This window comes from Centroberyx affinis, unplaced genomic scaffold (genome assembly GCF_046629955.1).
Source record: "Centroberyx affinis isolate AG114_WGS23_722 - 3 ecotype Tasmania unplaced genomic scaffold, CSIRO-AGI_Caff_v1 ptg002153l_1, whole genome shotgun sequence".
In the NCBI taxonomy this organism is placed as follows: Eukaryota; Metazoa; Chordata; class Actinopteri; order Beryciformes; family Berycidae; genus Centroberyx; species Centroberyx affinis.
The window spans coordinates 38,470-52,015 of NW_027280469.1; the positions used below are offsets into that span (position 1 = coordinate 38,470).

Sequence of the window (13,546 nt, forward strand, 5' to 3'; positions counted from 1 at the left end):
TCTCTGGGTCTATAACCTTAGAAAATCCTTCATGGTATTGTCACAGTCTATAAAAAGTTGATCTCAGAAGAATGTGTGCTCTTCTAACATCAACTATTAAAGGCTCTCTTGTTACCAGGTGCCCTGGTGGTGAGCGAAGTTCCATACCATAAACTGCAGTGTTAAGGATTTGAATTTAGTTCAGATTCGATGTCACATATCTTCCCAGACAGGATGTTGCGGCTTCGTTGTAAGACCAAAAATGGGAGCCACATAATGCAAGGCTTGACTCATCAGTCCTGTGTGCAAGAGCTGAAGAGCAAAGTGGAGGAGTTGACTGGAATCCCCTGCGACGTGCAGAAAATTATGGTTGGGTACCCTCCCTCCAGCCTTGATCTTCGAAATGGAGATGCTCATCTCAAGGACTACCCCATCAAATCAGGTAGGCTCTTGTCACACTCAACAAAAATGTGCACACAACTTGGATCAAGTTCACACCCTTTATATTTTCTTTTTATAGACCCCATGAAATGGCATCTTTACTTCCTGGATTTGATGCATTTCCTGTTGAAAGAGGATGTTGGGGCGGGACATAATGCAGTGAGGGATCATTCAAAGGTCTAAACCAATGGAATATGAGTCAGGGAGAGAAAGGCAATTTTATTGCGGAGGGGTGGGATTGTTAAAAAATCTGATGGTTTTATTGGTTAGAAATTTATATTTACGCCTACTAGTGCAGCATGAGGTCACCATTAAAGATGTTGTGTTTTCCAGGAAGTAGCCTAAAAGTAATGGAAGTTAATTTCATGGGGACTTTATACATTTTGCCCACTCTCTTTACCAGATGTGTTACAATTACAATAGCTAGGTTTCCATTGAAGTAGCCTAATTTTTTTTTGCAAATTTTGATGTATTAAATTAGAAAAGCTGAATGGAAACTGCAAAATGTGATAAAAGTTCCTCAATATCACAAAATAGCTTTTACACTTGCTTTTGTTGAAGAAATTATACAATAAATAACAAAGGCAACTCACTGGACAAATCATGACATAGGCTTGGCATGATCAGCCCAACGAATGGTTTAATTTCACTGAACAGCAGTTCCAAAGTGGCACGTCATACCTGCTGTCACTCCCATGTGCAAGGAGCCCATTGTGGTTGTATGGCTATTAGTTGGTCCAGTAGAATATTGCCATGTGCAATTCTTTTGTTTTTGGCCAACATTAGATTACATTAAAGAACAATAACCTGCCCAACACTAATCAATTCTTGAAAGATTCTTTCCATTTTTTTGTCATTCAGGAAGCCTTTTCATTCAAGTCTTCAACCCAGCTCATGGAAGCGCACCTAGTTTGCATTCTATTGCATTTCAAAAGTTTACATAAAATTCACTTGCTAGTTGGATAGCTAATAACTTGTAATAAGTATAGGCTAACTGTAGTATAACTTTGCGTTCTTAAATTGCCAGCATTATAATCAGCAGTAAGTCATCGTTGAACTCAAGCCTGAACTGTGCTCTGTCATTGGCGTGTCACTCAAGACATGATTCATCCTTTGCAGGAGACACACTCATCGTTGAGGAAGAGAAAAACAAACCAAAGCCTCAGGATCATTCCACTGTGACTAAAGCACCGCGGTTGGAAGCCTCTCCAGTGCTGGCGCGTCGAGTGGTGCCAGCCGACAACTCCTGCCTCTTCACCAGTGTGTCCTATGTGGTGGAGGGTGGTGTGTACGACCCCGCTTGCGCTCCTGAGATGCGAGGCCTCATCGCCCAGATCGTGTCAAGCGACCCGACTGCGTACTCCGAAGCGGTACTGGGAAAGACCAACGAGGAGTACTGCGCTTGGATAAAACGTGATGACACGTGGGGAGGAGCCATCGAGGTGTCCATCCTGTCCAAGTTTTACCAGTGTGAGATCTGCGTGGTGGACACACAAACGGTACGAGTGGACCGCTTTGGGGAGGACGCTGGCTACCACAAACGCGTGCTGCTCATCTACGACGGCATCCACTATGACCCGCTGCAGAAAGAGACGCCCGGCTCCGATGCCCCGCCCCAGACTATCTTCTCCACCACGGACGACGTGATCCTGGCCCAGGCCCTTGAGTTGGCAGATGAGGCGCGGCGCAAGCGGCAGTTTACGGACGTTAACCGCTTTTCGTTGCGCTGCATGGTGTGCCAGACAGGCCTGGTGGGACAAAAGGAAGCTCGTGAGCATGCCAAGGAGACAGGCCACACCAATTTTGGTGAGGTGTGAAGCATCCTTTGTCTTTCTCCCCCTCACAACTACAACCACCACCAACCCCGTGCCCACAAGTCTGGCAACTCTCTGTTGGTCTGTCTGTCTGCTTGTGTGATCCTCTACCTCACATCGTCCAGCGACATCTAGGGAGAATCTGCAGACACTGTGTTCAGCCTCTAACCCGTTCAGTATTACTCTCAACTGCTGTCAGTTCTCAATTTCAATATAGCTACCATCATTTTAGCCTGTTTGGAGATTGTTTCAGCTCCGTTGATCAGATCTAGGTCAAGTAATATTTGCAAATAATTCTTAGGATTTGTTTTAATTTGTTTGGAGTACCAGATGGGTGGGTTTTACTGCATCAGGACAAACCAGATAGTGGCAGGGATATGTTGCCAATCACAGAAAAGTGTACCAAATTGACTTTCCCCACTATCTGGCTCTACAAATAGGTTAAAACCACTAAGAGTTATTTGCACCATTTATACAATGTGGCCCTATTCACTGTTGTCTTAAGCTCAGCACACCAAGGTTGACTGTTATTCATCCCGTTGCTTATGTAGCATGTATTTATTCCGCTTGTTGATTGATGGATTTCAGAATCTATTCCATTACTCAAAACTCATGCTTTGGTTAACTTGTGCTGAAGTCTGACCTATTAAGCACAATTTGGTTTTATGCTAACATAGATTAGTCTATATACAAATGTGCTTCTATTGCAATTTGTATTTCTTGTGACAACCATTTGAATTCACACAGCAATGAGGCCATTTAGAGTGTGGTTTGAAATCTAAGCTATGTACAATATCATATTGCAAATGGTCATCCAGAATAAGCTTAATTACTTAAGTGGGACATTATTTTTTATTTTTGTTGTGTTATTGTTTACCGGTAGGATTATGTTAAGGTTAACAGAAATTTACAAAAAATAATGGTGCTGAAAACAAAACATCTGTAGCATTTTTTTTCTTCTCTTCATGGATATGACAGTTTTTCAGGAGTGTGATATTTTAAATCTAGTGTGTGGTTTTCAAATGTTATCAAGCTGTAAGAAATTAATGTTTTTTTTTTTTTTGTTTTTAAAATTTAGTTTTTGTCTTGTTTTTACTGCGCCATATTTTTGAAAACACTAGTGTGATGACTAGTGTTGGAGAAACTTGCGTCAGAACACAAATCATGGTGAGAGGATAAGGTGTGTAGACTAGAAAGCTGATTAGACTGAGTGAAAGAATGTAATAAATGCTGTATGAGATCAATTCTGTTCACTCAATGTATTCACTGTTCAGGGGCCTCATTTATAAAACCACGCGTAGATTCCACACTAAAACCAGGCGTATACTTTCTGTCACGCAGAAGTTTCCCTTGATAAATCTCAATCATCTTGTAATTTTGTGCACATGAACGAGCCTCACATCCCGTTAACTCCCCCAATTAGCCAAAAATGGTTAAAGAAACTCCCTTCATGAATATTGATATGCATGTAAATGTGCTTGTTATTCTATCATCTTTTTGTGACAAAATGGCATAGTCGGAGCGCAACACGAAAAAGATAAATTTCAGAGTGTGAAATTGAAGTGCTTGTTGGGAGGTTGATGTATTGTTTGGTGGCCTCAGTTTGGGTTTCACCAACCATAAAAAGTCTGTTGATTGGCAACATGTCACAGCAGTAGTTAACGCTACCAGGTCCAAGAGCCGGACCCTTTATACAAAATATCCAATATAAAGGTTGCCAACGGGACACCAGAGCTCTCTCCCTTTGATTAGCGTCCCACCTCAATAATGGCAAACGCTAATTAGTGGCACTATGCCAGAAAAACAGGGCGACTCCAATGCAACATTAGAGGAAATTGAGGGTGCTACAGGAGACCGAAATATCCTTAATATGCCTTTTGTTTTTGGGAAGAGTGAACATAACCATGCGTTCAACCATTAATACTAATTTTATTCGAGTAATAAAATGCTTAATAGACTTAAGAACAAATATTTTATTTTCATTTTCTGCCGTTACGCATCGTTATGCACCATAATTGCAAGCCCTTTTATATACTTGTGACATTCAGTCCAATTGCTTTGAATTTGTAGCACTTAATTGGGACACACAAATTATGAGCCCATAATCAAAGTTCACTGCAAATAGGGAGATGCCTTTGAGTTAACTAGATGCCGTTAAGACTAATGCAACAAATAGCCTAAATGATTAAAGCCTTAATTTTCCTCTCTGATATTATTAGAAGTCTGTGTAATTTGATACAGAGCATCAATAATTGATTGAAAGTGTCAGAACATTACCTTTGCCATCAGAGTCACCATTTCTTTGTCCAAAATGTGTGTATGCATGGGTCAAAGTTTCCATAAAGGTACGCACATTGTCACGTCATGAATGGTTTTTAAAAATCCCAGCGTACGCATCTTTCACTCTCCGATTTGTGCGTACGCAACGTTTATAAATGAGGTCCCAGGTAGGCTACTGTCCACACATCATGTGCTTTGCTTATCAACATTCACTTTTACCTTTTCAAGTGTTTTTAGCTGCAACCAGCAGCTAGTATTATAAGTCACTCTGTCAGTGGGTCCCAAATATTTCCATAAACTTGACTGCGCATGTGCCATTGCGGAACAAAGCTATAAAGACTATGACTATGAGCCTGATTGCTGCATCACTTTGAGTTAAGCTTGGTTCGTAAAACACAGGTTTGCCACACCAGTGATCCCAGGTTCTAAATTGACTCTAGCGGGTCAATTTACTCTAGTGAGTCAATTTAGAGCCAAGCTGCTCGCAGTTTATCATGAATTACTTGCTTGATAATTTTTCTTCTCATATTTGCAGGCCAATACTAACTCTATATGTGGTGTTGGAGAACTGTGAGCAAATGTAATTTGCCCATGTTGGTGTACTAAGTGGTGCATGCCATCAGAAGAAAACTGCCACTCTGTTGTACTGTACAATGTTTGCCACGATTAGGGCCTGTCATCACATTTTCAACTGGAATCAGGCATCATCTCATTGCTTAGTCCTTTGATATGCACTGCCTACAAAGATTGAACACGCACTTACTCAGTTTTGTTAGACTTGAGCTAAAGGAGCATTAGTTGGAGGAGGCCATGAAGATCTTTGTATAATTTGTTAAAGGAATAGTTCACCCAAAAATGAAAATTCTGTCATCATCTACTCACCCTCAGTCCAGTTGAAACACAGGTGAAGTTTGTCCATATAACACACAGGGAGGCTGCCAGCACAACTCCATAGCAGCCTTCTCCAAAACAACTGAAGTCAGTGGGGACCAGTTCTTCAGAGTTCCAAAAAGACCTACAGTATATTTACACCATCATTTAGTGCAAATCTTAACTACAACTGAGTGATTTGCAACAAATAATGGTGTATAGGTCTTTCTATTCACAGTGTGATTGTTTGGCTGTTTTTGTTTTGGAACTCTAAAGAACAGGTCCCCATTGACTTCAGTTTGTTTTGGAGAAGGCTGCTACCAAGTTGTTCTGGCAACCTCCCTGTGTGTTATATGGACTAACAAGTTTCATTTGGCATGAGGGTTTTCATTTTTGGGTGAACTATTCCTTTAAGCCTGTGACTCAGTTTGTGTCATTTCACCTTTCTCCCTTGTCAAAAGCAATAGGACAGGCTCATACCACAGGATTTGGCCCATTCAGCCTACACTGAGCCATGATCTTACTCTAATTTAGAAAATAGTGCAAAACTATTATAATTTTTCTCAGCTCTGCTGTGTGCAGTGGCAATATTGGTGGTCAATTGTTGCAACAAAAAAAAAAAACTCTTAAGTTTAACAGTGGAGGAGGTGATCAGGGTTTGCTGTCATAACCTCCTTGGTTCAGAGGAGAGAGGGTATAAGGAAAAGCAAAAGGAAAGGCAAAGCAAAAATGTGAAATTATTTTTTGTTTGAACATTAAGTGATTTTTTTTCCTCGTGTTTACTAAAATAGTTAATTTTAACAGATTATGCATTAATCAGCTTGCATAAAAGTGAAACTATAAAACTATAAAAATGGCTTTGTTGTATTTTGTATTGCCCGCTATATCTGCTGGGTCAGTGGTTTCTGAAGCCTGTGGTATATACATGATCAGATATGGATCTAGGGCAAGGTTCCTGTGGGTGGCATGACTCCTGCAGAGCATTTATTTTTCCCAAGTTCTCATGAATTTTCAAGGACACTAACAATGAATGTTGCACACAAAGCACTACAGAAAAACTGGATTTACTTGATTTTTTTTCAATGTTGTGTCACGATAAAAAGCTATAACCTATGATGATGTGTATGAGTGGTTTTGTCTCGACTATTTCCAGTTTAACCCTTCTGTTTCATATCTGTAATTGCTGTTCTAGTTTGCTCTTTACAACCAGTGTTTTATTAGGCTACTAGAAGTGACTATCCAGGATGATCTCTTGAAATAAATCCCAGTCACCTGAACGAGACTCGTGCCATTTGCATTGGGATTACACTACATGTTATTTTAAGGAACATTTACCCTTTCATAATAGGATCTAAGGCTTCTTCACTGTAACAGCAAACAACCTTAGTACCAAAGCCATTGTAAAGAAAGCATGCGTGAATAAAGAGTTAACTTTAAGGGTAGGACTTTTTTTTTTTTAAAGAGTTTGGATAGGTTATCTACTTTGCAATTGGCCTTCAGGCCTTAAGTTGCCTATATTTTTTAACAGGTCTAGCAAGGCATATGGCTTTGCATCGGAGACCTCTACAACCTGAGGAACCTAAGCTAAATTATTCATAAACTGCATACCACACCCACCCCCCGATTCGTTTTCATCCTAATTAGTCGCCCTCTTTTTCAGTTGACTCGGCCAAACAATAAACTAGCTTGAAGTTTCGTTTTCCTGGGTGGAAACCAACATCAACGGTTTCTCGTTCCTCTGATCACTGACAGGTATAACAGCAAAGTAGTGTATCGATTACTGCTCCCAGTGAGTAATAAGTAAGGTATTTACATTACTTTTGAAATGAGTAACGACGAGTGAAGCATTACTTTTTTGAGTAACGAGCCCAACACTGCCTGAAGGTTAGCTTAGCTTAGCTTAGCAGAGCCACACTGATTATAAGATTTTTAAATAGGTAGGTGGTGGCTCTGAGGGTGAGGCCTCGCGCTTCTTAATGCTCTTCTCCGATTGGCTGAAAGCTTAAGGCACAAAGTCCGTTATGCAGGTATCACGGAGCAGCGTCACCGTGTATTCACTACTCACACAGACACACAAGCTGAGGCTGGACGACCAAGGAGATTCACACAGGTATGTAGTCTGCTAATGCTGTTTCAGCTGTAACTTTGTAGTCAGTAAACCCACCTAAATTCAGTCCACTTGCCTGTTTATTATTATTTACTATTTGCGGAATAGAGTTTACCCATGTTTTTCGTCTGATGTAAATATGTACGTGAGATTAATTTATAGCACACATCAAGTAAAGAAGTATCAACCATGGTTTAAGTTATGTGAGGATAGGGCAAGGAAAAAGACAAACTAATGTTTTTTTGTTTTTAAATATAGCCTAGCTGTTTTTTCTTTGTTCATATTGGTGGCTGTTTGACTCATGATGATCTCCTCATAGTTTTCTCAGATTTTTATTTCCCACCACATGACTGCTATAGTGGTCACTTACTAGTTGATATCCTAACTCCCATTCTTCCTTACATACAGTATGCCTAAACTTAAACTAAAGCAAAAGCGGACCTTTTAAACAGTTAAGATATGGTGAATATTATTTGCATGAGCAACTAAAGTTTCAGGTCACCTCTGTTGGAAAAAGAATACCATAAAATGCATGCAAGATTTTGGGAACCACACCAGTTTTTGTATTGATAAATTGAATAGTTTAATTTTGTAGAGACCATATAATCTGAGCATATAATGAACTTGGACCCTGAGGAATCGAAAGCCAGTTGAATGAAGGTTAAAGTGAAGTAGGCTGCTGATTTTATATTGTTGCACACTTCACCTCATATGCACTAAGAGTAGTAAAACCTGGGATGGTTTTCCTTTATAGCCATAATCTAAACAAAGCTGCCACTGTGTCACCAGAGATTAGTCTTCTAGGGAGGGTTTTAAAGCCCAGTGAAAGTTATTGCTCTTCAGGCTGTGACCGGGGAATCACAATGTTTTGAGACATCTAAGCTCAACCTGGTTTGCCACTGTGTTGATAGGTGTATCTATATGAACACTGCTTTATGATAAGGCATTTATGATATGTTGTTTTTTCATGTTTGGGTTCTCTCTTAGATGATGTTTCACCAGGAACAGTGTACAGCAGTTAATGACTAACCACAGTCTTGCTAGTCTAAGGAAATAACACCAAGTCACTGTAACACCATGCATAACAGCAGAGTAACACATACAATAGATGACACCAGAGTGATAACCTAAATGAGTAACAAATCAAAATATTGGAGAGAAATCTGATGACCAAAAAATCACTCGCTTTGGAACTTAAAATGCTCTGTTGCAGAGTGTGTTTTTTTTTCATCATCTCCAGGCTACAGCAGCTGCTCGCGTATTTGCATGAGATCAACCCAGATTGTGTCAGGTTAAAAAGACAATAAACGCTATCTTGAACTTTGTGGCTATTCAAATTTACACCTCGCATGCATGCAGCACGGCAGATGGGGACTTTTACATAACTGCCTGGGGATAGGGGCTTTAAATTTTGGATGACATGACAAAGCATGAACAGGACTGCTATTGTGCCTTCCTTGACCTATCTAGCAACCCCCCCCCCCCCCCAGGTGTTGAAACTATTCCAAATGTGCATTTCTTTTCACTAGGATCAGACAGGGATTCCTTTATACTATACTGCCAGCTCTATTTCCACACATAGAGATTCACATAAGCAAATGTCTAAATCTCACACTTGAATAGCTGTTAAACAACTGCTCCTTCATTCTGTATTGGTCACATACAGTATTATGCACCGTTAGGAGGACACTTTAATCCAAAATGCCTAGGGTGCGTATATTTTAGTCAAATCAAACCCCTAACCCTGGTTTTATTAGTGCCATGCTTTATCCACTTCACTAAATGACCATCTATCCTTAGTTGCTGCTTTTCCCAATGATGCAGCTTTACCCAATTTAACAATTTTCCAATACTGTTACAGTAAGACAACATGGTTAAACTGGATATCATATAGCTTTAGGGAGATCACTGGTGCTGTCTTCCACTCATTCTGAAATTGATCCTGTTGAGGAAGATTAGGAGTGGCATGTGCTGTAATCTGAGTCACATGCAGTAAGAGGACTAGTTAGATATCTCTCAGAAACACACTAAGCCATGATACCCTGACAGTCATTCCTCTACGAGCCAGGCTATCCACTCACATATGAAACACACCACAGGGTTATATATACGAGGAAGTTGATCAGATGAGGTTTAAACAGCTGTGAGTGAGAGACTGGGCAATTTAGAGAGGTACAAAATTGAATGAATTGTCCATCTAAAGACTATGCATCTCTTAAATGGCATATACTTATGTATGTTCTGTTGTATTTTGAGTGACTGATGTATTGACTGTGCCACACTCCATGAGCACAACTTGAATCATAACTTTAACTCACCTTTTAACCCTCTTTTTACAGAGTGAGAGAGGATCTGTGCTACTGACCTTGGATTATCAGGGCAGGCACTAGGCACTAAGATGCCCAAAAGTGATACGTGGCCAGGTGGCATTGGACTGGAGACGATGACTGGCATGGACAGTGCCGGCAGCTGTGACAGCGTCGTCAGTGCTAATTCTGGCTTTGTAAGTTGATGGGGCTTACTGTCCATGTGTGTGGGCGTCTTGGTAGCTCAACAAACAACATGAAATATGACAAAAACATGTCATCTGTGACCTCAATCAACAGGTGAATAGTGGTATCCTATATATGCACCAAAATAAATAAGAACCAAGTGGTTTGTCTGGTTTCATAGTTTGCTTATATTTAGAAATGAAGGGTTTATTCCCAGAATGCTTAAAAATACACTTTTGGAGAAACAAAATCATTGCCTGATGTTCATCATTCTATATCTCCAAAATATATAGGATACAGTCTGTAAAAGTGTTATAATTTTGTTAAAAGGATTTACTTGCATACTTTCCTATAAAAAGTACCATAATTTGTGCTCTCAATCAATTTGTAAGAGTAAGTGTCACCTTTTTCAAATGCTAGGTGTCTCATTCATTCCAACAAAATTGAGCTTTTTTGACAAAAGTCCTGCTTCTTTTTTGTATTACAGAGCGACGATAGCCTAGAGCACCTGTCTGCTGAAGAGAAGGCCTGCCTCATGTTTTTGGAGGAGACTATTGAGTCTTTGGACACTGAGGAGGATAGTGGACTGTCCAATGATGAACCTGACCAACTGCCCGTTCCTGGCAACCTCGCTACCAAATTGGCTGACCTGTCAGTCTCCATGAGCACCAGCAAGCTCAACAGTGAGTTAATCTCTGGGGAAGGATGCAGCAATAGCTATACAGTAGTCAGTGAAATAGTTAGAGGAGAGATGCATTGTTTTTCTAATGGCGTGTGTGTTTGTGTGTGTTCGTGCATGTGTGTTTTTCAGGTTCACCGAAATACGCCTCTAAGGAAGCTATCACAGAAAATTTTAAAGACCACAAACCAATGCAGAGCTACCTGGTTCCAACACCTTTTGTCATGGCGAACAGCTCTCCTTGTTCTGTGCCCAATGCTACGCCAGGCTTTCCTCCAGACAAGAAGAACTTCCACCCAAAGCCTGAGTCCACTACTTCAAGAAACAAACCTGGCCCCCAGCACAACAAACATCATGGTGCTCCTCAAGTACCTGCAGAGGTCAATGTTGTGGTGATACCTCCTCCCGCCAAACCCAAGGACTGCTCAGTTCGGACAGCTGAAGGTCCATCACCCAGAGGACCTCTGTCCTATGAGGCCCTTGTCCATCTGCGGAGGAGCGCTTCTGCAAAGAAGTCCCCTTTATGTCCCACAATTGACCATACTATAGACTCTGCAAAGTACCCTTCTGCCACAAACCGTGGAAACCTGTCCAGATCCCTCTCAGAGGCTTCTAAGCAGGAGCCCCGTAGGCCCAAGACTAGTCCTCCAGTTGTGCTGCCCAAACCCAAAACAATTCCTGCCAATATATCTGTTAAGATCCAAAATGAAATAGCACACCCAACCCCAGACTCTTCATCCAGTGGCAAGCACATGGCAGATCCCCAGAAGGTGAGACTGGAAGCTTTGCAGAAGCTTGGCCTCCTAAAAGACAAAGAGCCAGAAAATGAGGAAATAGCCCCATTATCACACCCTAAATTTTACTCCCCTTGGGACCTAAGTCACAACAGATTTGTAAGAGATCCATCTCATGCTCACCCATCAAGAAGCCCGTCCTTCTCTTATTCTCAAGTGTCCACCGAGCCGAAGAACAAGCCTGTGCAGAGCAGTGCGAGTTTCCACCACTATTCCCGGCGTGAGCAACAAGAGTCTGCGTCCCTCTCACATCCCTCCCAACCCAACGGAGTAAAGGCGACCACTCTGGAGCGCTCAGGAGTGGGTCTGGGGAGCTACATACCCTGTGAACCCACCCCACAACCTCGCTCTGCCCCCTTGGGCAGCCACAGAAATAGTGGACCTGAACCAGAGCCAGTGAAAACCACCAGTGCAGCCCAACCTGCACCCCACAAACCCTCCAACCCCGTGGGGTACAGTGTGATGATGGTGCCTGGGATGGGAGCGGATCGGAAAGAAGCGCTCAGAAAGCTGGGGCTGCTGAAAGACTACAACGGCTAAACAGCAGAAGTGGACGGCTGCCTGCTTACAGTGAGTGGAGAGACTTAGAGTTCAAGAGTTCCAGCAGCTTAAAGAGAGTTAGAGCATTAAGTGGGAACTTGGCACTTGGCACTTTTGGCACAAACCAAAGAAGAAAGATTTAAAGGGCAATACCACCATTCAACATGTGAATCCAGTGTTGGTCTTAACTTGAAGGGTTTCTAACTGTTCTGCTATTGTCTTTGCAAGTAACTGAAAAAGCAACTTAAACAGCTCAAAAACCCATAATACCCAAAATGCTAATCTAGTCTCATCTAATTTAAGTGTCACTTTGTGTTTACTATAACAAATTTTTATTTCACTATGACACTTAGAGATTCACACAAGTCCAGTGGACACTAAATCAGCCTATGATGATACAGCAAGGTTCTTCAAATTTGGTGAGTTAGTAGGTCTTTGAATGTTTCAGACACATTTTTGCAATGCCTGTGAAGAAATTGGGGAAAATACTTAAAAATAATATATCAATAATGGAAAAGATGTTGAACAGGCATTGGTATGTAATCACTAATTGAAAACACAAAATTCATGTAAAAATGGTGGTATTGTCCTTAAACTCCAGTGAGCCCTGAACACAGTGACTTTCCATCAATCAGAGACATGTTCCCATCTCACTATTCTGTACATAACATGTTGCTTCATTGTACTTTTACTTAAAGGAAAAATCAACCCAAATCAACAGGCGATTTACATTTCTGGTCATTTTACAATTCACAGATGTGCCTATAAGTGGATTGTGGAGTTTATTCCTATTAGCACTTCGTCTATATTGGTTTTAATAGGAGTGGAATGCTAATTTTGGGGTTGGGGCTAATGAATCATACCCCTAGATAGAAAAGTATAACAAACCAATTTCTGCAGCTTTGCTCGATTTTATTGTGAAATAAAATTTTTGAGAGCATATCTAATATTTGGGTGATTTTTTTCTTTTTATTCTGTCATTTGACTAACATCTTTTTTTTCAGTGTTTTATAAACTTTGCTAGGTATTTGAGTACACTTATCAATCAACGCTGATGCAGTAATAGCTCACCATATTGTTTTTAATATTATTTTATATTTATTGTTTAGATAGGTTCATAGATGTGTGACAAACTGCTTTTCTGTAACTGCCTTCATTGTCTTAACACTGGACATGTTCACCCAGAATTAAGAAACAACTGTTAATGTGATTATCTTTACCAACTCTTAATCATTTCCATAAATTTCAGCAAAAATGAAAAAACTTAATCTATTGCCTATTACTTTTTAAACCCTTATCTTCATGCAATTTTACATACATCCTATATCAATGCAGAATATCCATGTTTTTTCTGTGCAAGCGATAAAATAGAGCCAACATTTAGGATTATGCAGCTTAGTTCCTGAAGTGAAACCAATAGGAAATGTGATCTCATCCATGTAGACTATTTGCCTTATTGTGATTAACTTCAGCTCTCAGTAGAGTGCTTTTTCAGACTGAGCTTTCCAGCTTTCCCGTTGAATAACATCCTTGTTTATTTTCTCCCCCCT

General features: G+C 40.6%; 2 protein-coding genes across 2 annotated transcripts; both read left to right on the forward strand.

Annotated features, from left to right (window-relative positions):
• Positions 1-213: 213 nt before the first annotated feature.
• Positions 214-3,478, forward strand: yod1 (YOD1 deubiquitinase). The gene is made up of 2 exons (XM_071531998.1): positions 214-421; positions 1,540-3,478. Exons 1-2 carry the CDS (start codon positions 214-216, stop codon positions 2,235-2,237), a joined length of 906 nt encoding a protein of 301 aa, XP_071388099.1. The 3' UTR covers positions 2,238-3,478.
• Positions 3,479-9,889: 6,411 nt separating this feature from the next.
• On the forward strand, positions 9,890-13,214 carry LOC139654818 (specifically androgen-regulated gene protein). Its single transcript, XM_071532010.1, has 3 exons — positions 9,890-9,994; positions 10,471-10,666; positions 10,795-13,214. Exons 1-3 carry the CDS (start codon positions 9,890-9,892, stop codon positions 11,994-11,996), a joined length of 1,503 nt encoding a protein of 500 aa, XP_071388111.1. The 3' UTR covers positions 11,997-13,214.
• The last annotated feature ends 332 nt before the right edge of the window (positions 13,215-13,546 follow it).

What these genes read in the sequence shown, in the direction of transcription:
- yod1 (XM_071531998.1), top strand. Translation starts at nt 214, where the DNA reads ATGTTGCGGCTTCGTTGTAAGACCAAAAATGGGAGCCACATAATGCAA. An exon ending in GGACTACCCCATCAAATCAG is followed by an intron (nt 422 to 1,539) that starts GTAGGCTCTTGT and finishes CATCCTTTGCAG; the next exon opens with GAGACACACTCATCGTTGAG.
- LOC139654818 (XM_071532010.1), top strand. Translation starts at nt 9,890, where the DNA reads ATGCCCAAAAGTGATACGTGGCCAGGTGGCATTGGACTGGAGACGATG. An exon ending in TCAGTGCTAATTCTGGCTTT is followed by an intron (nt 9,995 to 10,470) that starts GTAAGTTGATGG and finishes TTTGTATTACAG; the next exon opens with AGCGACGATAGCCTAGAGCA. An exon ending in GAGCACCAGCAAGCTCAACA is followed by an intron (nt 10,667 to 10,794) that starts GTGAGTTAATCT and finishes TGTGTTTTTCAG; the next exon opens with GTTCACCGAAATACGCCTCT.